This window comes from Bombus huntii, chromosome 6, assembly GCF_024542735.1.
Source record: "Bombus huntii isolate Logan2020A chromosome 6, iyBomHunt1.1, whole genome shotgun sequence".
NCBI lineage: Eukaryota > Metazoa > Arthropoda > Insecta > Hymenoptera > Apidae > Bombus > Bombus huntii.
The window spans coordinates 16,899,802-16,924,113 of record NC_066243.1 but is presented as its reverse complement, the minus strand read 5'-3'; the positions used below and the strand labels follow the sequence as shown (position 1 = coordinate 16,924,113).

Sequence of the window (24,312 nt, the reverse complement as noted above, 5' to 3'; positions counted from 1 at the left end):
TATTAGAAACATAATGATACTGAACTTTGAGTAATATTTAGAACGCTGAGCTTTTTCATTTTTTATTCCTATCTAATTGGTTCTTCGAAAAACAGCTTGTGTTTTTTTGTACATTTCGCTGAAAACAGTTGTTACATTTGTGCTTGATGATAAAACTTGAGGGAAAAGAAGTATAAACACTCGTACAAAGAAAGAAAATGATTAAATAATCGACTCCATGTACTTACGTATATATGTATATGTATATGTATATATATATATATATATATACACACACATATACATATATACACTTAGGCTTGTATTGTCTACGTATGATAACGGTAACTTACGTTCGCTTTATTCACTTTGCGTATGTCTCTACGCGTTAAAGAATAAATCTCTCCTTAAATCGTGATGGTTATTGTTATATCGAAGAGTAATTGAAGGCACAACATGCAATGGCTCTCCCTTCCAATCTTCTTCCCTCCCAACCCTTTCTCCACTGACACTCATTACTGACTCACGCGCACTCACCGACTCATTTACTTACTCCCTTTATTGACTGATATGAATCGAATTGCAAATCCACTCCTGCTACAATTACAATATTCAAAAAAATTTTGCACTTGAATTTTCAGTAAAAGAAATTTAAACTGATTTTCCGTGTACACGAAATCTGTACAAACATGTATATTCAAGTTGTCCATGGTTACTGTGTATCCTTAATTCCACATATTCATATGGTGTCTTGATTGCTGTATTCTGCATTGTAAAATATCAATTATATTAGAACGAGTCTTTAAGAAAACGCAAAGTATGTAATTGGATCATCCTGAAGCTTCCTTGATAAAACATAAATAAGCACCATTGTAACGAATGTATTTTGGCGATATCTGTAGATTTCTGTTGTATGATTTTGTTGATTTTGATTTAACATTTCTAAATAACACTTGCGAAATTGGGCCATGAAAGTACCCGATATGGTAAATACTATTATATAACGTTGGTAAAAATACGTAATAGTGTTTATTTGAATTCACGGATAATGAATTTTCGTGATGGTATACTTTTTCACAACGAGAAATTCAAAGCCATCTTTACTTTCAGAATGATCTAATAAAATTACTGCATTAAGGACGTAACTTACTTCAACTGGGAAGTATTGTAGATTATCATCCGAAGCTGCAAATTCGTAATCACCAAACAATACAGGTTCAGAATCATTTTCATCGACAAAACCCTATATCAACATGAGAATGTAGAATTGAGCTGTATACCTCACTTATAAAAGAGTCGACTTACTTACCCAGACATTAAACTTTTTAGGCGCACTTCTCATTTCTTCATTGGGTAAAATCGATTTCGGTGCATGTTCAACTGTAAATCCAGTAATATAAATAGAACTTCGTAACTTAATTAATAAATATCCTGGAAAGCCTTGAAATGCCCAGCAAGCACCTGGTTGTATTGGATTTCCTTGTATCACTGTACGAGGATTATTATTTTCATGATATAATGTAAAAGCCAACAGTTTGACTACCCTAGTTTTTATATCGTATTTTTGAGTACAACGTGTACTAATGATCTGACCACCTATTAATAAAAAAATCTAATATGTTTTATCCAGTCAGAACAATATTGGGCCGAATCGATCTATTGAATTCGACAAACTCACCGGCAGATTCTAAAGCATAATCAACGCGTCCCGTTTTGTCCGCATCATATATTTTTATGGCTTCCTTGACTATTTCGCGAACGCGATCATCCGTTATAACATCATTCGCAATCCATGATTTGTCTCGAACTGTAAAAAGAATTATTTTTCATACACTTTGCATTCACACCCGTTGTATTTGATACATAATTAAGAACATGAATATTTCACTCGCTTTAAATGAGTACTGCGATTATTACGTATCGGGTACCTTTAACTTTTTCTGCGTTCGACATCAACGTACCGAAATGATCAATTAAGATCATTTCGATACGTTTTTCTAAATCTTCGCTAGTAATATGATTTGTACGTGTGCTACAGCATAATTTTAACTCCGAATAAAATTCTTTCAGTTTCTCCAACTGAGACTTAATAACATCAATTTCTTGAGAATAGATATCAGCTAATTTATATTCTTTCAGTCTCTCCTCCAACAATAATATTTCATTCTGAAAGAAACAAAATACAATGTCAAGTTCAGATAATATTACATCGAAAAGTATTACGAACAAATTATTTAAACTTACATCATCTTTTGGCCAGATATATCCCCTTTCTTTAAGCCGCTCCAGCGCTTGAGTTATATTGAAAAGGCGGTCCTGTGTATATTAAATATATGACTAGTAGCTAATCCGGTAAAAAAACTAACAAACTTTTCATATTGTGTAATTAAATGTCAACAAAGAGCCTTACAGATTGTTTGATAGTTCGATCCTCCAAGTTGTTGATCCTACTGTGTAATTTTTCGGTGATCGATTCAAAATTATCTTCTTTTCCAAACATTTCCCCCTTTAAAAATAATTGCTTTTCACCTGCAACTAACTCCTGTCCAGTTCCAAATTCCCGCGTAATTACTTTGGTTTGAGGAAATAGAGCTGAAAGATGTGGTAAACACCAGCAACCTGAAATATAAAAATATAATCTTCTTCAAGTTTTGCTAATCTTGTAACTTGATACAAATACCGAGAGAAGGATAGACGAAGGGACTCACCATTCCGATGATATCAAGATATAGAGATTACATCCATATTCCTTGTGAAGCACGAATACTCCAATTCTACATCGCCAGTGAAGTAATCCTACTCCCTCTATCCTTCTCCCATAGTTAAATTTAATCATTTGATTTCATTGATTACAGTTTTTTTTTTGTTTTACGTTGATAACATTACGATGTTTACGAACATCAATTTCTCCGAACGCGTTGAACTGCATATGAACGTGCTTTTACAGATACCACAGCACCGGGCATATATAAGGATAAATTTTTGGTAACTATTGTTATTTAACTCATTTATATACACGATAAAAACATATAATGACTAGTAATAAATAATAATGCATAAAATATATCGAAAACATAACATGATAATACCTTTCGGTATCAATTACAATCTATCACTTTTTATTTAAAAATTACGGGAGGTCAGTTATGCATCACAAGGCAAACATACATACACACATACATAAATTTATATATGTATGTATGTATATATATATGTATGAATATAATATAAAGTAAGTTCAACCAAATCCCACGTCACTATAAACTACAAATAAAACAAATTATATAGACGGTAAATAAAAAAATTTTGAAGAAAAGATCAAATTCTAACCAATGCTAAGGCATCTCGGGTAAAGACACGTTCACACCGGGCAGAAAATGTACTGACAAATTTTTAATCATTTTTATATATTCAATAAATAAATCGGTTTGAAAAGACGTTAAACTGATAATATTGTTAAAGATGCGATAGGTCGTCTCAGTGACATCATAGGGAATATTGTGCAGAGAATCCAGACAGATAAAGGACTGTTTTTGCACGATGTAAGTTCCTGAAACAAAAAGAAAAAGAAACGCCAGGATAGGTTTCACCGGTCTTCCCGAAGATGCCAAGGCAAAAACTCGATCTTGTGGGTGAAAATGGCAGATAATAAAAAGGAAAGAAAAAAAAAGAAAAATAAAAGAATATCGATATGAAGTCACGAATTTCTTAATTGACGAACCGTTTACAGTGACTTAGTGGTTATAAAATTTACCAGTAAGAAGAAACAATGGCAATAAAGCAATCCAAAACAGTATTGGGCTTTTCTGATGCATCCATCTCCTAATACTGGATACACGACTCAACAACCACGAGTCAAAGAAAAACACCCTGACCATAAAAAGATAAATATAATGCAAAGGACTGTCAATATATTTCCAAATCTTGGACCATCTAGATTCTGAAATTACATAAAATTAATATGTGTTAATAAATTATTCATTTTATGTTACATTATAAGAAAATATGAAGAGATTATGAGAAGATTGCATTTATAGACATGTTAAATAATTGAAAAATACCATATCTTTGATATTCATAAGTGGCATAATATTCTCTTCTTCTGACTGGCTTGAGCTTTAGAAATTCAAGGAATTTGCTAAACCATAAAGCAGTAACCAGTATAAAACTCGTAAACTGATGTGTTATTTTGCTTCTTTGGCTATAGTTATTTGAAGCTGTTTCTTCTAATTCAGTATCTGAATCAACAGCAGATGTAATTCTACATTTTCGAGAATCAATACGTTTTAATGGCAAATCAGAGCTCAACGATTGCCTAAGAAATAAACATATTTTTTTTAAATGGTTTCATATAACTTTAAGAATGATTTTCGTACATTTATTGCACATAAAGATTTGAAACACATAACAAACCTTGATTGTGAATTCGTTGAATTAGTAGGTTCTGCATAAATTACTTCCCTGTGACAACGGTACTGTTCTATATGTGTCTTTGTGTATTGAGCTTTAGACTTATCCGTACTTGATATATGTGCTCCATAATATTCATTAACAAACTATAAAAGACAGTAACGAATAAGATATAAATTATATGTATGTATGTAGAATTCCAATAAATGAATACCAATAAGTGAATAAATAAGGATATATTTGTAGTTTACTGAAATATTTTGCATTAATCCTCAATCGTACTATGAGTCACATATATGTACAACACATTTTTATCATATACAAATAAAAATTCTAAGTCATTCTTTATTCGTTATTGATACTCTAACGTAAACATCCATTCGGTATTTAATCATGTATTATTTGCAATTCTGCATCTATAATATAATATTGGAATCAAATTGTTGTACTTACTATAGAATCTTCTGCTTTTGTTCCTCTCTCGTTTCCGATATTTGTTCTTTCATATACAACATTCTCAGACGGAACATGCAAGGATCGATTAGAATCCTGCGTATTTGAATGGATGGATCGCCGTGACATATTAGGCATGGCTAGTATACCTGGCGCTATTTCATAACGACACTTGGACCTTTCAGAATAGGTGTAGTCCGTTTTAGGAAATACACTAACAAACATTAATAACTAATGTAAAATAGTTTCATATGATACAATATAAAAATAAAATTAATCATTCGTAACAGCCGCTTGGCTTTAACTTCACTTTAGGGGACATAGAATTATTGAATTCTTTTTTTGTCATTTCATAGTTTTTGAGGCATAGAATCAAAAAATGCAAGTCTTAATTCTAGGAATCCAATTCAAAAATCATGCGTATGTAAAATTTAGCATTCTTAACGTATTTTACAGGTTAGTATGAGATGCCATATTGCTTCTATCTATCATCTGATTGGTCCGCACAGATGAGCATTAAACTGAATTTCGCTTCACGGCGGTCAAAGGGTAAAGTATAACCAAACCCTAGTCCAATACACACAATTCAAAATCCCGCCACAAAATGGCCACAACTCACGTGCATTTGTGTACGGCCAGCGACTCCACTCATTGGACAAATTACGAACAGAAGCCAACATGGCGTTAAAATAACGTATAAAATATGCTAAAAACGCTCAACTTTACGTACAGATATATTTTGGATCATCAGATTCCAAAGTTAATATTTGTATTTTTGGATCTTACTCGTTGAAAGCTATCATAACATATAAAAAAAGGGGCCAATGAATTTATGTCCTCCAAAGTCAAATTCAGCCAACTTATTTATACGAAATTATAACTTATATAAGAAATTAATTAATTAAATTTCAATGAACGTGTATAAATACACAATAATATAACATCATGACCTTCATTTCACAAATACATACTTCCACCAATCACCAGCTTGCTTATAGATTTCATGCGCAGAACATGATCTATCAGACAATTCTTCTTGTTCTGTTTCCTCTGAAGAATAATCACTAGTAATAGTTCTATGTGGAAAGATGTTTTTTTGGCTTTCTCCGCTTTTATGTTCAAATAAACCTTCCTTGTTATCAGTTTGACCATTTGCAAATATCTGTTTTTTTGCCTTTTGCCGTTCAGATCGACGTTCTCCTCTTTTTGTATAGACAGAAGGATTTTCAATTCGCTTATTTTTATCCCCCAATGTTGTTTCAACAGTGAGAATTTCTTTTTTTCTTTCCACTATAGCCTCCACATTTTGATCATTTGTTTTACTGCTACTACCAGATCTATAATAATGTTCAAATTATAGTTGAGATTATGCGTAAACCATGTCTAAATTTGTAGTCTCCCAACCATATGTTTTTAATACATACAATATTCTAGGACCAGATCTTTTAGTATTTGCAACTTCTCCAGGAGTATGAGATCTCTCCTGACTTAAACTTCTTAAATGATAATGATGTTCTAGAGTTTCTGGTTCACTCATGACACAAGTTTGCACCAAAGGAGTTCTAGAACGTGATCTACTTCCACTTCGTAATTCATAATGTCGTTGTTCATTCTCCATAGTTTTGCTAAAAATAGAAATAATCTATTTTAAGAGATTAACAAAAAAAATTATATTAATAGAGATAGATACAAAGTCACAAAAACTACAATCCATCAGGGTGCACAGTATATAAGCTAAAAATAGTTTCCCTCCTGCTGAAGGATCTTTAAACAGAATCCTTCTCTGCTGGCTTTTATACCAAGCACACTTTTTCTCTCTCTCTCTCTCTCTCTCTCTCTCTCTCTCTCTCTCTCTCTCTCCCTCTCTCATTGATTTCAGTTTGTTTTTTTTTTACTGGACCTCTCCTAGCGCGATACGCTGCACATGTCGCACATTGCTATATCATATGCACAATCAAAAAATATCTATTTGTTTTCCTATTTCTTACTTCACTAAGGGAAACCAATATTTAATATATGAGAGACACAGATAGATGATCTAGGATCTGATCTCATTTATACATATACATATCTTGGCACTCGATTCATACACGTATAATGTATACACGTCTGATACGTAAGAAGAATTAATCTTAATAATACTTTCGTAACACAGACACAATGCATTTTGAAACACTTTTAGATGAATATTTGTCGAAATCATAGATATATCTGACATTAAACGTTAAGTATATACACCCACATATTAATATCAAAATTTAATCTCGCCACTAACTTTCTCGAAAATCTTTCTATTTATAGAGAACTCACCGAAAATATATAAAAGAGATTCGCGATTCTTCCTAAGTGATTCGATATGTCGTGCATTCAAGAAGATAAAAAAATATTCGCTTTATAATGTAAGTTATGCAAGATGATGATTTTCGTGGTAACTTTAAAATATCTGTCAACATTTATGTTCCTTCAAGATCTAACACGAGCTTGCAAGTTGCAATGCGTAGAAAACGACGAATAGCCGTACCTATGTGCGCGCGCATCTTTCGATGATTCATTCTACACTCTCCCTAGTTTAATATACCTCAAAAAGCTACTAAAAAGAATTGAATTATGGTTTTTGATTTAAAATATGTCAATAAGCTGTATGTAATTGCCATTAACAATGGTTATCATGATGTGTTGAAGATATGGGCACAAACAACATAATGTACCTGAACTCGAATAATAAAAGTACTTTTCTATATTAAAAATAGTAAATACTTGTTCACGAAAGTTAAAGTTTCGTGAGTAACAAGGCAAAAAATAAGAGAAAAGTTTAATTAAACCAATCGTTCGATTAATAATTTCAAAAATGAAGACTTATTTATGCAGTCAGAACATATCAAATTGGGAAAGGAACTAATCAGAATAATCTCAAACAATCTTTATTCATCCGTGAAATAAATATCTGTATAAAGGTAAACAAATATTGTACAAATACAGAATTCTATATTTTATTTACGATTATAAAATATCTTATTCTCTCTATACCTTAGTTGCAATTTCATAAATAGACGTTTATATCAAAAATTTACTAACTATCAATGTTAAATGCATTGGATCATAGATCTATTTTATACCTTGTCTGTGAATTTACTTATGAGAGAAAAGTAACTGATAAAATGTATTAAAAGCTGTTTATAATTACAGACGAAGTGCATAAATAGATTTCGTATATCACAAGGAATTAACTGGGACCTATGAATAAGAATCTATGCTTTAGCTCGTTAGCCGAGAAAGGCGAGTTAACCCGTCACTCCCTAATTGTCGATCTTCCTGATGTAATAATTTCTTTATTTATTACTTTATTGTAAAAAAGTCCTCTACTTTTTTTATATGTTATTTTATTTCTGATAAAAATAATCGATTAACTTTTAATTTCGTCATTATAGATATTTTGTAATTAATAGAGGACTCAGTTAATAGGTCAAAATGTGTACAGTCAAAACCTGGAAAAATGTTATCCAAAAACTAAAAGAAAACTTTGTAATCTTTCTATTTCATTTGTAACAATTAATATCGTTCATTTAGATCGTTTTAGGTTAATTTAAGTTTGAAATTGCTTAATGTTGTGACAACTCGAAATCCATATTCGATGCCAACGGAGCAGCTGTCAACGCATGAACGTAACTTCAGATTTACAGATATCGATATGTAAATTAGGAGCGAAGTTTGAAATCATATGTACCACGTCAATACTTGTATGCAGAAGATGCAAAACACGCATTAGTATTTGCATAGAAAGTCAGAGTGCGAAAGGTAAGAAAATTCAATGTTTAATTCTTAAAAGTCATAGGGAATTAGCAATTTAGTAGATCTTCCTCACTTTCTCTATACCATTTCTGTATTTCCGTACTGAATATTGCAAGTGTCGCGCGCTTAATTTATATATTATTGTTTATGGACATAAAGTCAAGTTCACATGATAACGTAACACTTCGTTCGCGTAATACCTACTTCTGCGTACACCTCTCTTTTGTATGCAACAATAGCCTACGTTAGATATTAGATATAATCCATGGTGAACGATGCGGCAACAATGTTTCTACAAACATCAAATCTTTTACTTTAATATTGCAGTTGAAGTGCAATACGTATGTACATACATATATATATGTGCTTGAACGGATTGTGATTAACGTTTTTTATTGAAATTGATTCAAGATATACCCCTAATCCTTGTGATAATTATTGTATATTTAACTAATGTATAAATATCATAATATATTGTGTACTAAATACTATGATATATAATCATGGAAGAGTTTGATGTATGATACATACATGTAAGTACTTGTATTTCAAGTATTTACAGTAGTTTTAAATACGAACATGAGCATGAAACAAGTTAAAATCATCTTTGAATACAATTAAAGCTTCTAAAAATGGACAAAAAAGTGTCACATGTTAGCAAAGGTAAAGGTATAAAGGAGACGAGACGACTAACGTTAAGCGAAAGAGGTTAAGTGCATTCATATATGTGAAAATCAGTGGCAAGAGAAATTGACAGAAAATACTGCAGAAAAAATTATCTCTAAAACAGTATTATAATTGTTGTAAATAAAGATGAGAATGGAAATATTCATATTAGTATTTAAATAAATAAAAGATATGCTATATTTTCCCAGTTCAGGATAACTGCTGTGATACGTTACCATTACTGATGCAAGAATTTATAATTTTGTATTTTTTAGAAAGAGAGAATTATTTGATTCTAAAGTAATGTCAATTTTTCTTAAAACTGAGAACACAGTGATGCTATGACACTGTTCATTTATTAGGTCCTATGATAAAAATCTATATAACACTACTGTATTTTACTACTGTAAAAGATAAAATAAAGGATACGAAATAAATATTTGAAAATTTTGACTTTAGATTCAACTGTGTTACACATGTATATATTGATTATAAATATAGAAAAAATCTGCGCTATGTATACATATATATATTGTTATAGGTATACGCTGTTATACATTCTATTGTATTGAATTATAATTGTCTCGTTGCATTAGTATTTAGTGTCATTTATCATAACAGCATTTCATAACTCGCGCGAAACTTTTGGAGAGGCCATGTTGACTAGGTTATGTTTACACCGAGGCGAGAGTTATAAACATTGTTGCCAAATTTATTTTCACCATGGCTTGCATCTAAAGTAGGCTGCGATGCTACTCTCGACTCGTCAACACGTGTGTTCGTGATTCTCTGTTTTTTCTCTTGTAATCCTTTCTTTTTGCGTCTTTCTCTTGCGGTAAAGTGAATTCGCATGGCCGGCAGTATTTATTTAGTCGAACACCGTTATTAACGAGTCTTTCGCGTTTCCCAGAACAGAACTCGAACGCGGTAATGGAGGAGGTAATCGATCAAACTATCGCTACAGAGCAGACATCGGGAGAGTGCCTGAGTCATGAAGAAGAGGACATTAAAGTAATCATAGATGCTCCCATTAACGAAGAAATGTTAAAACACGAAAACGGGGATAACGATTGCCTTGAAAATATTTCAACGGTAGAACACGATTATATATTGCAGCAGGAGTGTATATTATCTAGCACGAATGAGCAAGAGCAGCAACAACAGCATCATCATCATCAACAACATCAACATCAACATCAACATCCCTCCGGAGAATCGTTTCAGCGGGAGGATTGTACCGAGTACGTAGATCTATTGGTAAAAGCAGCTGATGCAACGACAAAACAAGAAGATGAGGTGGAAGATGAAGAAGAAGAAAAATCGGATATTACGAACACGGTTGTTCAGCCAGATGCAGATTCTCAGTGTCAAAATGAAACGAGAAGAAGCAAACGTAAATTAGTTCGGCGAAATTTTGAAACGAGACGAGATTCCGACGAGGAAAACTATTTTGAAAATTTGAATTTAAGCTCGAGACTGAAAAAAGGTCAGTCCTCTGATCAATCGGAAAAAATTTTTCTATGTTATCTGTGCGACAAAGAGTTTTTGTCGAAGAATGTTTTGAAGGAGCATATGCATTCTCACGAAGAAGTTCGAAAGGTATTGTCTCTGAAAAAAACACCGGATACACCGCAAAAGAACGTTTATAATGTTGCAAAGTCCCCTCCATCGGGTAAGAGATCAAACAAGTGCCCGCATTGTGGCAAGCAATACATATATATAACCTCGTTTAGTAAACATTTGAAAAAACATGAAAGGGAGAAAGAAGAGGGCAAGGAAGAATCAATGCCCTTAGAAATATCATTCCACGAAGACGAACATAGTCTAGATCTTGATAATTATAAAGATGCACGTCGGCATTTGGATAACGAGTATCGGAAAAAAGTCAAACAAAAAGAGGTGGGTCCAGAAGAGCATAGAGAGGAAGAAAAAGGGAACGAGGCGAAAAGAGGCAATAACGGTGGCGGTGATGGTGGTGGTGGTGGTGGTGGTGGCGGCGGCGAAGGAGGAGGAGGAGGAGGAAATAACAACAATAACAACAATGATGATGACAACCACAACGACGACGACGATGACGACGACGATGAATACAATGACTACGACGATAAAAGACAAGTGGGTAATTTGATTAAAAAAGAGGAACAGGAGAATCGCAATGTCCGTACAGAAACGTTTGCATGCGACAAGTGTGCAGAGAAATTTTATACAAAACGTGGCTTACAAAGGCATGCGATTTCGCATGTTGTTCTCAGTTGCAGTATATGCGAAGAAGAATTCGATTCACTGGAAAAATTAAGAAATCATCGCGCGAAACACGTGGTTGAAGGTGTTCTAACTGAACAAGAACTTGAGATGGATGCAGAGTATTCAATTAGTAAGGAAACATGTGATTACGAGACAGAGGATAAAGATAGCATAGACAGGAATCACAGGATGGAAAACAAATCAATACCAGGATTGCTGGAAACAGAAAATAATTTATCGAAGAAAAATGATAGGTAGGTAAGAACTAAAGATGTTGCAATGTATATTATGTTATTATAGGAAAATCGTCTTGCACATGTCTATCATTCTGATGAAACATTTTATTGTTTAGAAACATGGAGACCCATCGTCATTCGGGGATTGACTATAGTTGCAAGGTGTGTTGTCAACGATTTGCAATGAAAGAAATGTTGCAAAAACATACGGAACAGCAACATGAACGTGTAAAAACTTACAAGTGCACACAATGTAACAAAACATTTGGTAACGAACTTACTTTACGCAATCATCTTATAGCTACTAATCATAAAACTTTCCTTCATGGACAAGAATATGATCCTAATAAACGTATTAAAAGAGTCGCTGCGAGAGCTGCACAAAAAATTATAGATAAAATTAAAACCGAGGATGGTTTGGAAGATTTCGACGAGGAAGAGGAGAATATCGATAGAATTAATCGCGCTAATGTTACAGATAATAATTATAGTCGGAATAAGCGAGAAATATCCTCGCATAAGAGACATAATCATAAGAAGGAATTGGAATGTGCGAGTTGTAATAAAAGATGCAGTTCAAAACAATTGTTAACAAAACATATGGAGCAACATGTAAAAGACGAGCAACAACGAGTGGTCAAGTCGGAAAAGCAAAAGCAATCGGCAGATAAGAAAGATTGGCAAAGGGACTACGCTAATGAGGAGATGTACCATAAAGAGAATAGAGATGACGATTATGATTCGGATTTTGAAAGTGGTTTGGATTGGCCAATGGATAATCACGAGTGCCCGAAGTGTAAAAAACGATACAGCACGAAAAAATCATTGTTACGTCATCAATTGTTGCACGAAGAACCGAATTTCGAATGCGATATTTGCAATGTTAAGTTTTACCGCAAAGACAAACTAAAAGCCCATTATGATAAGTGTTCGGAGAAGAACCCCGATCAAGTGAGAAAGTGCAATATCTGCGGAGACACATTTGAGAACAATGAGATTCTGCGAGAACATAGATCGAAACATGTTACCGAAGGCATTCTTACGGAAGAAGATCTGAGAGATATCGAACCGCGACCCGAGGAGAAAAAACCAGGTGAAAAGATTGGTAGGAAGAGAAGGACTGATATCGTAGGTTTAGAGTGCACGGAATGTAACAAGCAATATACATCGAGAAAAGGGCTTTTACGACATATTCAAGTCCACGAAGGAAAAAAGTATCTGTGTGATATATGTCCAAAAAAATTTTATAGAAGGGAACATTTAAAGATACACGTAGCTAAACATAACATGATTAAGCCATATAAGTGCACACGATGCACAAAGCGTTTCATTAAAGAGGAACAGTTGACAAATCATTTGTCAAAGCATGACCGAACTTTCAAGAAGAATAAAGAAACGGACAGCTCAAAAAGATTCCTTTGTGAAATTTGTTCGAAAAGTTTTACGCAATCGACGACGTTGATTGCACACCTTCGAGCACATAATGGTATAAAACCATACGTTTGCGAAGTTTGTTCGCGACCGTTCACAACTAACGCTTATTTGAAAATGCACATGAGAACGCATACTCAAGAACGACCGTATGTTTGTCAATATTGTTCACGAGCATTTGCTAGAGCCGATACGCTTGCTAATCATTTGACTTCGCATACAGGCGAGGCTAAATACCATTGTAAGTACTGTCCGAAAAACTTCCGTCGTCTGAAGTCGCTCAAAGAACACGTCTTCATTCATACTGGTCAAAGACCTTATGCCTGTCCAACCTGCGATAGACGGTTTAACAACAATGGAAGTCGATATGCTCATAGTAAAAGGTGTAAACAAACTTTTGTTCAGAATCAAAATCGTGCTCAAACACTAACCGCGCAAGTACAGGCTACGCCTCAAAATCAACAAAGAGTGCTACAACAGACTACTCTTGAACAAGGACAAATAGTAAAGGCACAGAATATTAAAACCATTACTATCACTAAACCTGAATCAGTCGCCACTCAACAAACAGTTATGCAACTTCAAGAGATATTAATGCCTTTGATCCTTCCTCTTACAGTCACTCTTACGGATGTTGGTGAGGAAGTAATATTACCAGAAGGAACCAAAATATTTACTACATCATAAGTTGGGATAGAACTTTTCTATGTATTCATCAGATTGTTTCTTTAATTTCCATTCGTAAACCGAAAACTTTCTTTCTCAGCATCACAACAAAGAAAGAGAGGGAGAGGGAAAATGTGATTGAAATACTGTCTTTGACTTTGTATTATACATTGTATATCTCTGTTTATATTTAAATATGAGTCGTAGCTGTTGTAAAAATCTAGAACAAGGAGAAAGGAAACAAAAATGCAGTTGAATGAAAACTTGTTTTACTTGTATGTAACGGAGTCGTCTTAAACGGAGCATAAAAGAAAACAAGAGATCCTGTATCACATAGTTTCGAATCAGTTTATTTAAACACTTGTTGATTTATGTGTGTATGTGTACGCCCATGCGTACATGTCCCTCTACTGTGTCTATGTGTGTCTCTTTTCTCGTCGGTTATTGTTGATTAAAAAACAATTATAATTGCGATCTGTAGGCACGCAAATATATATGTATATGCGTAAATATATACGTGTATACACGCACACACGTATATTTGAAAAAAAGGTACAAAAGTCGTACAGAAATATTTTATGAAATCCATTTTGTTGTCGTATTTCACTGGAAACCATCAAACGTTTCATCTAATTTCATATATGATGTCATTTTAAAATAATACAAATGTAAGATGATCTCAACGATAATTCTTTCTAAATTTACTCTGAACGGATCAATCGTTGATATCGTCAAGGTGTCGTGATTTCGTGAAACACAGCTTAGCCTTCAAAAATTATCATCTTCGACTTACAGAATTACAAACTAACGTACAAACGAATCTGTTGCTTTTTAATTGTATATCGAATACGTTATTATTATTTTATCATGACATAACAACGGTGTATATACCGATTGATTTTAAATGTACAGAAACCGTTATCCAAAGAATGTATTATAAATTGTACGAAAAGTGCAACATAATTTTTTACGACATATGGATTTCCGATCGTTGGAATAAAACAAAATAAAAAAAAAAATAATTATGAGATTGTATAGAAAGTGGCGCTAATGCTAACGTTGAAAGTAATTGCATTCCTTGCGTGTGGCATGATATCGATGGAACACGAATAGGAATGCAGATTCATTTACGATCCGCGAGGATGACGCATTTATTTGGTCATATGATGACAGTTTTAAGAATTCCGCGAAAAATTCTGCGGTAGTTGTTTTAATATGTATTCATGTGTATTCAAATAAAATTTGTAAAGTGAAATTTAAGACGCGCGCAAAACAGCAATCATATGCTGTTCAACAGTATATTAAAATTTTATTTTCAATGTATGCGGATCGTGATTTATCATTTATTTGTACATATACTTAAGTACTGTGAATAAAACATTCGTAGTATCAAAACGGTTATAATAGATTTCTGCTCCTTCTGTTGATACATACGCGCGTAAAATATTTTTAATTCAAATAAGATAAATGTACAATAAAAGTACAAACAAATCGTTAAAAAGAAATATAATAAAAAAAAACAAAAAGAAATGATATGTAGTCGAATATGCGCGGTGTAATTTTATCACTTGTTAGGGTTTCAGATATTCAACCATCGATTACCCATAAAACGTTTATACCCGATGTACCCAAATTAACACGGCCTAACATACCGTGATCTCTTGTCTTAACAATGTATAAAAATAACAGAAGTGTATGAAATAAGTTGTTCCTACCCTAAAAATGAGAAAGGAGAAAAGAATTAGTCTCAACTTGCAAATATTACACTAAAGTAAGTGAACGTGATGATAAAGTAAATTTAATTGAATCTACTTACACGTTGTATTTCCTCATAATCGCTAGGCAATGAATCTCCAGAATGTGCCAAACTGTAATGCGGTGGATTTATAGATTGGCATACTATCACGGGACCTTTGCTACGTGGTAAAGTTATTCCTGATCTAGCCATATACCTCGATGTAAATGGTCGTGCATCGGGTTGATCTAGAGGGGCTTCCAATTGTGTATCCATATACGTTGACACCAAGTGCATAACTATCTGCAGAAATGAAATAATATATACATATTGTTGATTGTATCTGGATAATATTTTACGAAAATTCAAAAAAATTAAATTACCGCTGAATCAGTTGGCAAGCTAGAATCCCATTCTTTATCATTGTGAGATCCTCCACCATTCCACTTGAATTCACTCATTGAACCCCCTTTTGCAAGAATTTTAATTCTCTTAATTAAATATTCCTGATTGTTAGAAAGTTCTAAAAAAGGTACTAAAGTTGGTAAAGTAGGAATAGCAAATACTAAAAATGGTGCTTGTGCAAGTTTTCTCAATCTATGCAATCCAACACATCCTAATTGGGAATCGCTTAAACCATGACGGACCAATGCCAAGCAAACATTATCAATTTCGGTTGCTACACGTTCAATAACTGTTTTGCTAATCCACTGAAATAGTTGATACAATGTTCTTTTTATATATGTACGTATATTTGGAAATAATGAAATTTACTCAATATCTGATTGTTTTACTTGCCATGCGAAGATTAGCTGTCCATTCGTTTACTTTAATTGGGTCGATCCTATATTTTCTCCAAACATCCGGAGCGCCGAATATACCCCTAGGTGAATTGCCCTCTTCGCTCCCAGGACTAGCTGATTTTGATTTATCTACGAGAAAAGAAAGCATCGTAAATTTTATCTTATCAAAGAAAGAAAATATATTCTTTCCTACCAATAATGGGTGCTAATTGGTATGCACATCTTCTTAACAATGGAGAAACTTCCCCGGGGCTTCTAATCGCTGGATGCGACCAAAATGAGCTAAGCAAATTGGAAGGCTGATCAATATCCGTTGATAAAACATGTTTTTTTTGGTGAGCTTCCTCCAAATAATTTTTTAGTTCTCTCTCATTTTGTATCAAATCTTCACTTGTTAAATTTCCATTTGCCGAAATATTGAGAGATTTATTAAAAGATCCATTGGAGCTGGATACCGATTTTTGTGATGTAGGGCTACCATACTTAAAAAACTGATTCGGCGATGAAAAGTCCTCTTGAAAATAAGTTTTATATATGGTAAAAACAAATAGGTTCGAATAATATCAGAATGTAAAAAAGAAGTTTATCATACTAGATTCGCTTAATCCTGTAGACCCAAGTGAGGTTATTCTCCTATTGAGGCTAATGCATGATAAATTTAATGGGACCGGTGGCTCTGAAGTTTTTGGAGACGATGGTCTTTCATTTTTAAAAAGGGGGTCATCCTCTGATATACCTAATAGGTATCTTTGCTTAGGATTCAGCAGAATTGGCCGCAGAGAAAAATTTGCCCATGTATATTTTGTTATATGATAAACAGCATTTAATGCAAATATTAAGGCCAAACACCACTCAGCCCAACAGAATGGTTCATATGTTGCACCTCCATATACTCTAAAAACGTAACATATAAAACATGTATATTTCTTTCATTACTGATAGAACGAACAATTGATTAATTAAGAAATATGAATAGTTTACATGTCAAAGACCAGGATTCCAAGTAAAGAACTGTTGACGAAAAACCAGGTAATACTATTTCTTGCTTTATTTTGAGTTTGTCTTATATCAAGCGTTTGTTCCACTTGAGGTTTGGCAGTCAAAACTCTAAAAATAAAATTATTCAACGTGATCATACGTGCCGGGAATAAATAACTTTCTAACCTTCGTTCAATGCCTTTCTCTATTTCTAGTTTATTGCATTACCTTGCATTCGGAGAAATGTATCGCATTGGAGATCGAAAATTACTCATTCTCCCTACAACTCTCTTTTCTCCTTGTTAATTTAGTCTAAGAATTATTTAAAAAGCACCTTATTATTCTTGAAATAACGTATCTTCGTAAACGAATAGTACGACACTGTTTTGGCGCGTTTTTGGGAACGGAATTACAACAGAAATACAGTCAGGCAGTTTGTATAGTTTGATTTGATACATTTAATTGTAATTTATATATTTTATGTATTGTGTATATCAATATACATCGTATACATATATATTCGCACAATATATAATTCACAAAAAATTGAAATTAGTATTCATATATTGTACGTAAGTACGTATATATAATTTAAATTTGATTTGCATATAAAATACACGTATACGTTGGTCGAATAAGAATTTATTATTAAATATTATGAATCTTTTATAACTGTAAGATAAAAAAGAATTGTTTCAGAGAAATTAAGTAAAATAAAAAAAAGAGAAGACAATAATAATGTATAATGTTTGTGTTTCAAGATACAGATTTAGTTAATTTAACCAGAATTTTATCCTTTGGTACATTGTCACCTATCGAACATAGCACGTCTTCGACCATTCCATTTACGGATGCTCTGATTATATGCTGTAAGTAAATAATTAACTTTGAAACATAAACACATGTCTGAAGTTACAATAATTTTGAAACATAATATAAACATACTTCCATCTTCATGGCGTTAATTACAAGTAAAGCGTCTCCAATCTTTACAGTGTCTCCTTTCGCCACACATACCTTTTCTACAGATCCTGGTATAGGACTTAAAGCTTTGCACGGGTCCTCCTTATTTTGACACTTTGCAAGATTATAAAGAAATTTTCTAGGAGGTATGTTAAATTGCCATTCACGGTCCTATAAAAACTAAAGCTGAAGATAATCAGTTCTTAGGCGTTTTTGTTTTCGGAATTAAAGTAATCAAACAAAAATATATTAAAAAGAAAAAATACTAGCTTTGGTGAATAAATGTAATTTGTTATGAATTTTAATAATTTTCGTTCTAGTAATTGTTTCGTCAATTTCGGTACATAATTCCAGCGTGTTTTCCTTTTTCTTTAATGTGCCTGTTACTCTCCTCCAAGGACCGATTTGATTGATTCTCATGGAATAGACCTCAGGTTCAATGTATCTTATTTCAACTTCGATATCATCATCGCAAACGTTGAAATGCAAAGTCCGCGTTAGAGTGTGATTTAACCTTAAACCAATTTCGGTTGCAAAAGGGCTGAAAGGATCAACAGTTGTAAGAGATGATCGTAAAGAATGCGTATCTTCGTAAAGTATAGAAGCGAGAGCAGCCTGAGCTACAACTTCACTTGGCACGTGTAATTCTCGAAATAATTCTCGACAATGTTCCTCTATGAATCCTGTGTGTACTTGACCTTGCAAAAAATTCGAATGGGAACATAAATCTTTGATGAATTCTATATTAGTACTTAGTCCTGCTATCTAAAAATATATACAGAAAACAATATAAATATCCAAGATTTTTAATAAAATAATACATACGCATTTTCCATTTGAAAATTTACTTACGTTGTAATCGTTTAACTTTGATCTAAGTATAGCCAACGCTTCTTTTCGATCTTTTCCCCAGACGATTAATTTAGCGATCATGGGATCATAATGTACTGATACTTGGTCTTTTTCACGAACTCCGGTTTCGATTCTGATCGCTTCAGTTGCGATTTCTGGAACTCTCATGTATGACAATTTACCCGCTCCCGGTAGAAAATCTTTTCTTGGTTCCTGCAATTTGTTGTAGTTTATTTATACAATTTAGCTAGTTTGCTGCAAGAATCAACTACAATTCCACGATTGGTTATCGAGATTAACCTGGTTAATGGAAATATTAAAGCCATTTTATCTCATCGAAGGTACAAATTATGTGTTTTATAAAGAAAGACTTTTGTCATTACTTCTGCATAAATTCTCGCTTCAAAGGCATGTCCTCTAAAATTAATTTGTGCCTGTTTTAATGGAAGTTCCTCTCCCGCCGCTATTCGTAACTGCCATTCAACCAAATCCAATCCCGTAATTGCTTCCGTTATGGGATGTTCTACTTGAAGACGTGTATTCATTTCCATAAAATAAAAGTTATTTTGATCCCGATCCATTATAAATTCGACGGTACCAGCGCCAACATATCCTACCGCTTTTGCCGCTCGAACTGCTGTTGCGCCTAAGTCCGATCTCAAATTTATTGAAATACCAGGCTACAAAACAGAACAATCATTATATTATTATAATTTTCATAGTATTAAAAAGATGTCAAGTCTCTCACATTGCAAAAGTTTAAATATGCATATACATACTGCAGGTGCTTCTTCGATAATCTTTTGATGTCTCCTTTGAATAGAGCAATCCCTTTCAAACATGTGAACAATATTTCCATGTTTATCTGCAAAAATTTGTACTTCAATATGTCTTGGATTCCTGACATATTGTTCGAGTAAAATGGAAGAATCACCAAATGCTTTTTTGGATTCAGTCTTTGCAGATTCCAAAGCTTCAATAAACTGTGATTCTTTTAGAACTATTCTCATGCCTTTTCCTCCTCCACCACATACAGCTTTTATCATTAAAGGAAAACCTATCTTCTTTGCTTCCAATAATAAGGTTTCATTAGACTGGTTATCTCCATGATATCCTATTGTTATCAATAGCATAATAATCAGATTTGAATATTTTATTTATATAATATGTTATGTGTGTTTGTATATCCGTGTATATACTCTTGTACAGTGACACAAATCATACCTGCTATAACAGGAATTCCAGCTTTTATCATCATATCTTTTGAAGTACTTTTAATTCCCATATTTTTAATTGCATCTGCTGGAGGCCCAACAAATACAATATTTTCCTTCTGGCAGAGTTCTGCAAATTCTGCATTTTCTGAGAGAAAGCCATAACCAGGATGTATAGCTTGACTCTTTGACTTTTTTGCTATAGAGATAATTTTGTCCTGTCTTAAGTAGCTCTGGCTAGATGGTGCAGGTCCGATACAATATGCTTCATCTGCTTGTTCTACGTGCAAAGAATCTTTATCTATGTCGCTATATACTGCTACAGTCTTCACTCCTAATTTTTTAGCAGTTCTTGCTACACGGCATGCAATCTCTCCTCTGTTTGCAATTAGAATCTATAATACAGTAAAGAACTGCATAAGCTCTGTTAATTTTCAAAATTATGAGTTGAAAAATTAATTCTTACTTTATTAAATCGGTCAGTTGTGATTTTTGAGATATGTAAATTACGACTATGTGGAATCAATGTACTGCATCTGAGCATTATTGATAATATATAATTATTCAATTTCATGCAAAAAAATGGATTAACACACTTAACAATTTACTTACTGCGAAATTGATATTTGTATTTTTTCTATTAGACGCATGATCTACTCCTAAAATGAATTGCTATCGTAATAACTGTAAATGAACGCTCTTCCGATTCTTGCCTTCAAAACAAAGTTTATCATTCGTTCCATCTATATTAAGCATTAAAGCATTTTACGTAAGCAAGCCAGCAATCGCTAACCTTTACGGAGAGGTTATACCGATGGTTATACGCATCATACATACATACATACATACATACATACATACATACATATACTGTATGCATAGATAAGATAATAATATGAATGTATACGTAACTGCCTATAATTTAAACATGAAAATTTTGATTGTTTTACAATTAGATACCAATTTAATCGTTTAATAGCTTTTTAAAGAAAAATTTCGTCCCATGAGTGCTGCAGTACTGCAGCTTTCGTGTTATTAGTGCTATTAGCACACCGCTTTAACTTTTTTTTCGTAATAATTTGTTTATTTCACGCTCAAATTAGATATGGTGTGAGTGTGCGTGGGACTAAACAAATTACGAAAAGATTCTTTACATTTTGTGTGTTTTGGTATCGATTTGTCAATCGTTTGACTATTTTTGTTGCTATGATTTATGCGTAGGTTATGTTTGTTTGTGGGTGGTGAATGTATTGATTATGAAATGGACCTGTATGATTCTTATGTCTATCTATCTATATAGTTAGGAATATTTTGGTTGAAAGGATAATAAAAAGTGAAATTTCCGAACTGGGTATAGTGATATGACAGATATGACGCTCTAACCGAGTGAACTAATGGGCTGAAGTGAAATTAATTTTTTTATAACAAACGATAGAATCACACTAATATAATTCCATAAATAAAATCCATTATACAATGCAATCATTAAATCAACTTAACTACACAATCATATTAATTACATGAACATATAATATGGTAATCTCAATTGTAATAATATTCTATACAATAAAAAAATAAGAGATGGTCAAAAGAAGCATTCTTTTATTTATTTATGATCTATTATTGTACAAAATAAACATAATTATTCTAGTTCTACCGTATTTTCGATGGGGATTGTGCTAAACCAAGAAGAACGCAATCTGCTTCTAAGAGTGTTAAATCGGTAGATGCTCCTAAAAACCGCGAAGACAATTCTAAATTCTTTATTAACAATTTAACCTTTGCACCTCTGATATATTGACTGTAATAATAAAAATTAACATTATTACTTATTAAAGCATATATTCTGCTTGTGACTTACATAAAATTTTTTTGAGGCCTTGGGCAAACACAATGAAATTTCCATCCAAAGTCAATGTATAAGTCATTATTAACAATCTGAAAAATTTCTCCCAATACTACTTTATCTTCAGGATCTCCTAGCTGAAATATAATTAATATACATAAGTGGTAAATTAGAAACTTGGATTTTGTTTAAAAAGAACAAAGAAGCAAGACAAAAAAAGCATATATATAATAAATGCTATGTTAGATTGTGTAATAGAATAAAATATTTTATATTTACATCTATAAATTTCGAATGTCGAAGTAACGAAGTGAAAGTACTGCGTCTTGGATTCGCTAAATTCTTCTCAGTTTCAATATTTTCAATCGATTGACAAATTTGTTTAGAATTAATACTTTCTGGATCTTCGTCACTACTATCTTGTTCCTTCGCATTTGTTATAGTTTCACCCGATTTTCCTTCTATACAATAATTTCGGACGAACAGTGAACTGATTTGAGGTGCGTAAGCGAGATATAATTGTTTAATTATTCTTTGATGATATTGAACCTTATTCATCTTAGTAGGCGGGGAACGTGTTTCTTGTTAAAATTTCATATAGGTTATGTTCTGATGTTCGACTTGTTCCGAACATTGATCATTCTTAAAGTTCGAAAGAAAACATTTTCAGTACTTCGGCAGTTTCAGATAAATTAAGTGAGTAGTGCTATTTTGGTGCTAAAATAAAAAGTTTCAAGATAAATAGTTCTACTTTCTGTTAACTGACGCATTAATTAAATTTTTTAATTGAATAAATGTAAATATAGGAAATAAAATGTGAAAGAAGTTGGGTTGATAAACAAAATTTAAATTTTATAATTTCATTTCTTTTGCTGTACGAAGTTTATTGTTTTTATTGAAAAAATTAAACTGTATTCAATAATAATATTGATTACTATAATAATATAAACGTTTTTTATTATAGAAGATATTGCAATAATGCCTATACATGGTACGCTATTCAATATTGTATCCAGAAATGTTTCCACATCGACGATATGTAATCAAATAATAAAATTAACAAGATTAAGAGTTGTGGACAATAGTGAAATTGGGAAGCAGGCTATGATGGAAGGAAAACCACCACGTTGTATTCATATTTATAATAAAACAGGAGTTGGTTTAATAGGTTGGTTAAGCTAACAGATAGATTATTGAAATATATTGATAACAGATATATTATTTATCATTATTTGTAATCAATGTAGGGGACAGAGTATTAGTTGCCATAAAAGGTGAGAAAAAGAAAGGTATATTGGTTGGTTTGAAACAACGTCAAAATCCCAAAGTACCAAGATTTGACAGCAATAACATAGTTCTCATAGATGAAAATGGAACACCTTTAGGTACTAGGATTCATGTACCAATTCCTCATATCCTGAGAACTATCATGAGAAATAAGACACACAGCAAAGGTGCAGATTATACAAAATTGCTAGCTATTGCCACAAAATTTGTATAATACATACAAGCGCACAATTCTTCATATAGGTACTACCTTAAATAGTTAGGAACTGCATCTGCATATATATGTATATATGTTAATATTATTATGTATATATACTGCAAATTATATATGCATAACAAAATAAAGTGTTACATTCATAATGTCAGTTGCATTATTATATATTATAGATATTAACTGGGAACGCAAATTATGTTACTAGTCCAAATTTGAAACCAATAATACGAAATATGATTTATACAAATTTATTTGTTTATATATATATAAATGGAAGTCTGCGTTGATTTTGAAGAGAGGCGCTGGGATCGCCTAATCCTAATCCATTTATCTTCAATAGAACCGCTCTCGCAAACTGAAATCCGCTTTCCAACAGTGGAGTACATAGCATTACCAACATGAGGTAGCTTTCCTAGAGATTGTAACTAGGACGACCTACTTTGGTCTACAAGCGGGGAAAGGTAAAGAAATACGAATTACATAAGTGGACGAAAAGTTTGTTTTTATATGTAGCAAGAATTATGAATATTATTTTATAGATAAAAA

General features: G+C 32.7%; 6 protein-coding genes across 26 annotated transcripts; 2 read left to right on the top strand and 4 right to left on the bottom strand.

Annotated features, from left to right (window-relative positions):
* Window positions 1-46: 46 nt before the first annotated feature.
* LOC126866257 (klaroid protein-like) lies at window positions 47-7,518 on the bottom strand. 6 transcript variants are annotated; one of them, XM_050619605.1, is made up of 15 exons: window positions 7,153-7,518; window positions 6,267-6,467; window positions 5,814-6,179; window positions 4,843-5,056; window positions 4,393-4,535; window positions 4,041-4,294; window positions 3,734-3,919; window positions 2,390-2,598; window positions 2,224-2,295; window positions 1,908-2,145; window positions 1,658-1,786; window positions 1,289-1,575; window positions 1,130-1,222; window positions 669-744; window positions 47-576 (listed from the first exon to the last, which is right to left on the bottom strand). In XM_050619605.1, exons 2-15 carry the CDS (start codon window positions 6,458-6,460, stop codon window positions 521-523), a joined length of 2,517 nt encoding a protein of 838 aa, XP_050475562.1. In that variant the 5' UTR covers window positions 6,461-6,467; window positions 7,153-7,518; the 3' UTR covers window positions 47-520. The 6 variants fall into 6 exon arrangements, with proteins under 6 accessions (XP_050475562.1, XP_050475564.1, XP_050475559.1 ...); XM_050619607.1 differs by lacking the exon at window positions 7,153-7,518 and adding an exon at window positions 6,831-6,971; XM_050619602.1 differs by lacking the exon at window positions 7,153-7,518 and adding an exon at window positions 6,533-6,732 and having other exon boundaries at window positions 6,267-6,484.
* On the top strand, window positions 7,176-14,899 carry LOC126866251 (zinc finger protein 658B-like). 8 transcript variants are annotated; one of them, XM_050619579.1, is made up of 6 exons: window positions 7,176-7,241; window positions 7,525-7,796; window positions 8,029-8,159; window positions 8,410-8,637; window positions 10,208-11,795; window positions 11,894-14,899. In XM_050619579.1, the coding sequence occupies exons 4-6, from the start codon at window positions 8,499-8,501 to the stop codon at window positions 13,893-13,895; spliced, it is 3,729 nt and encodes a 1,242-aa protein (XP_050475536.1). In that variant the 5' UTR covers window positions 7,176-7,241; window positions 7,525-7,796; window positions 8,029-8,159; window positions 8,410-8,498; the 3' UTR covers window positions 13,896-14,899. The 8 variants fall into 8 exon arrangements, with proteins under 8 accessions (XP_050475536.1, XP_050475537.1, XP_050475540.1 ...); XM_050619580.1 differs by lacking the exons at window positions 7,525-7,796; window positions 8,029-8,159 and having other exon boundaries at window positions 7,203-7,241; XM_050619583.1 differs by lacking the exons at window positions 7,176-7,241; window positions 7,525-7,796; window positions 8,029-8,159 and having other exon boundaries at window positions 8,569-8,637; window positions 8,959-11,795.
* Window positions 14,197-17,873, bottom strand: LOC126866265 (transmembrane protein 209). The gene is made up of 8 exons (XM_050619631.1): window positions 17,619-17,873; window positions 17,394-17,519; window positions 17,005-17,306; window positions 16,606-16,926; window positions 16,408-16,541; window positions 15,993-16,319; window positions 15,691-15,912; window positions 14,197-15,590 (listed from the first exon to the last, which is right to left on the bottom strand). Exons 1-8 carry the CDS (start codon window positions 17,663-17,665, stop codon window positions 15,462-15,464), a joined length of 1,608 nt encoding a protein of 535 aa, XP_050475588.1. The 5' UTR covers window positions 17,666-17,873; the 3' UTR covers window positions 14,197-15,461.
* Window positions 17,384-23,917, top strand: LOC126866279 (39S ribosomal protein L14, mitochondrial). Of its 6 annotated transcripts, none has more exons than XM_050619663.1 (3): window positions 17,384-17,441; window positions 23,230-23,433; window positions 23,513-23,917. In XM_050619663.1, exons 2-3 carry the CDS (start codon window positions 23,244-23,246, stop codon window positions 23,764-23,766), a joined length of 444 nt encoding a protein of 147 aa, XP_050475620.1. In that variant the 5' UTR covers window positions 17,384-17,441; window positions 23,230-23,243; the 3' UTR covers window positions 23,767-23,917. The 6 variants fall into 6 exon arrangements, with proteins under 6 accessions (XP_050475620.1, XP_050475622.1, XP_050475617.1 ...); XM_050619665.1 differs by lacking the exon at window positions 17,384-17,441 and adding an exon at window positions 22,625-22,765 and having other exon boundaries at window positions 23,233-23,433; XM_050619660.1 differs by lacking the exon at window positions 17,384-17,441 and adding an exon at window positions 22,625-22,765.
* LOC126866259 (methylcrotonoyl-CoA carboxylase subunit alpha, mitochondrial) lies at window positions 18,017-21,859 on the bottom strand. 4 transcript variants are annotated; one of them, XM_050619610.1, is made up of 10 exons: window positions 21,269-21,859; window positions 21,032-21,162; window positions 20,886-20,955; window positions 20,430-20,814; window positions 19,985-20,319; window positions 19,589-19,885; window positions 19,206-19,418; window positions 18,624-19,118; window positions 18,336-18,524; window positions 18,017-18,275 (listed from the first exon to the last, which is right to left on the bottom strand). In XM_050619610.1, exons 2-10 carry the CDS (start codon window positions 21,067-21,069, stop codon window positions 18,147-18,149), a joined length of 2,151 nt encoding a protein of 716 aa, XP_050475567.1. In that variant the 5' UTR covers window positions 21,070-21,162; window positions 21,269-21,859; the 3' UTR covers window positions 18,017-18,146. The 4 variants fall into 4 exon arrangements, with proteins under 4 accessions (XP_050475567.1, XP_050475565.1, XP_050475568.1 ...); XM_050619608.1 differs by having other exon boundaries at window positions 21,332-21,859; XM_050619611.1 differs by lacking the exon at window positions 21,269-21,859 and having other exon boundaries at window positions 18,017-18,257; window positions 21,032-21,254.
* On the bottom strand, window positions 22,000-22,823 carry LOC126866276 (28S ribosomal protein S28, mitochondrial). Its single transcript, XM_050619654.1, has 3 exons — window positions 22,545-22,823; window positions 22,281-22,402; window positions 22,000-22,220 (listed from the first exon to the last, which is right to left on the bottom strand). The coding sequence occupies exons 1-3, from the start codon at window positions 22,821-22,823 to the stop codon at window positions 22,073-22,075; spliced, it is 549 nt and encodes a 182-aa protein (XP_050475611.1). The 3' UTR covers window positions 22,000-22,072.
* Window positions 23,918-24,312: the final 395 nt, after the last annotated feature.

Coding starts and splice junctions, on each gene's coding strand:
- LOC126866265 (XM_050619631.1), bottom strand. CDS start 17,665: ATGAGTAATTTTCGATCTCCAATGCGATACATTTCTCCGAATGCAAG. Junction 17,520..17,618: donor TACATTTCTCCGAATGCAAG/GTAATGCAATAA, acceptor TTTTATTTTTAG/AGTTTTGACTGCCAAACCTC. Junction 16,542..16,605: donor CCAATTAGCACCCATTATTG/GTAGGAAAGAAT, acceptor CTTTTCTCGTAG/ATAAATCAAAATCAGCTAGT.
- LOC126866276 (XM_050619654.1), bottom strand. CDS start 22,823: ATGAATAAGGTTCAATATCATCAAAGAATAATTAAACAATTATATCTC. Junction 22,403..22,544: donor GACATTCGAAATTTATAGAT/GTAAATATAAAA, acceptor ATTATATTTCAG/CTAGGAGATCCTGAAGATAA. Junction 22,221..22,280: donor AGGCCTCAAAAAAATTTTAT/GTAAGTCACAAG, acceptor TTATTATTACAG/TCAATATATCAGAGGTGCAA.
- LOC126866279 (XM_050619663.1), top strand. CDS start 23,244: ATGCCTATACATGGTACGCTATTCAATATTGTATCCAGAAATGTTTCC. Junction 23,434..23,512: donor AACAGGAGTTGGTTTAATAG/GTTGGTTAAGCT, acceptor TAATCAATGTAG/GGGACAGAGTATTAGTTGCC.
- LOC126866257 (XM_050619602.1), bottom strand. CDS start 6,712: ATGAGAGAGGGAGAGAGAGAGAGAGAGAGAGAGAGAGAGAGAGAGAGA. Junction 4,536..4,842: donor CAAAAGCAGAAGATTCTATA/GTAAGTACAACA, acceptor TGTCTTTTATAG/TTTGTTAATGAATATTATGG. Junction 1,576..1,657: donor TTATGCTTTAGAATCTGCCG/GTGAGTTTGTCG, acceptor TTTTATTAATAG/GTGGTCAGATCATTAGTACA.
- LOC126866259 (XM_050619610.1), bottom strand. CDS start 21,069: ATGCGTCTAATAGAAAAAATACAAATATCAATTTCGCA. Junction 19,419..19,588: donor AAGCGAGAATTTATGCAGAA/GTAATGACAAAA, acceptor AACAAATTGCAG/GAACCAAGAAAAGATTTTCT. Junction 18,525..18,623: donor AATTACATTTATTCACCAAA/GCTAGTATTTTT, acceptor TAGTTTTTATAG/GACCGTGAATGGCAATTTAA.
- LOC126866251 (XM_050619579.1), top strand. CDS start 8,499: ATGAACGTAACTTCAGATTTACAGATATCGATATGTAAATTAGGAGCG. Junction 8,638..10,207: donor AGAAAGTCAGAGTGCGAAAG/GTAAGAAAATTC, acceptor CGCGTTTCCCAG/AACAGAACTCGAACGCGGTA. Junction 11,796..11,893: donor TTATCGAAGAAAAATGATAG/GTAGGTAAGAAC, acceptor TTTATTGTTTAG/AAACATGGAGACCCATCGTC.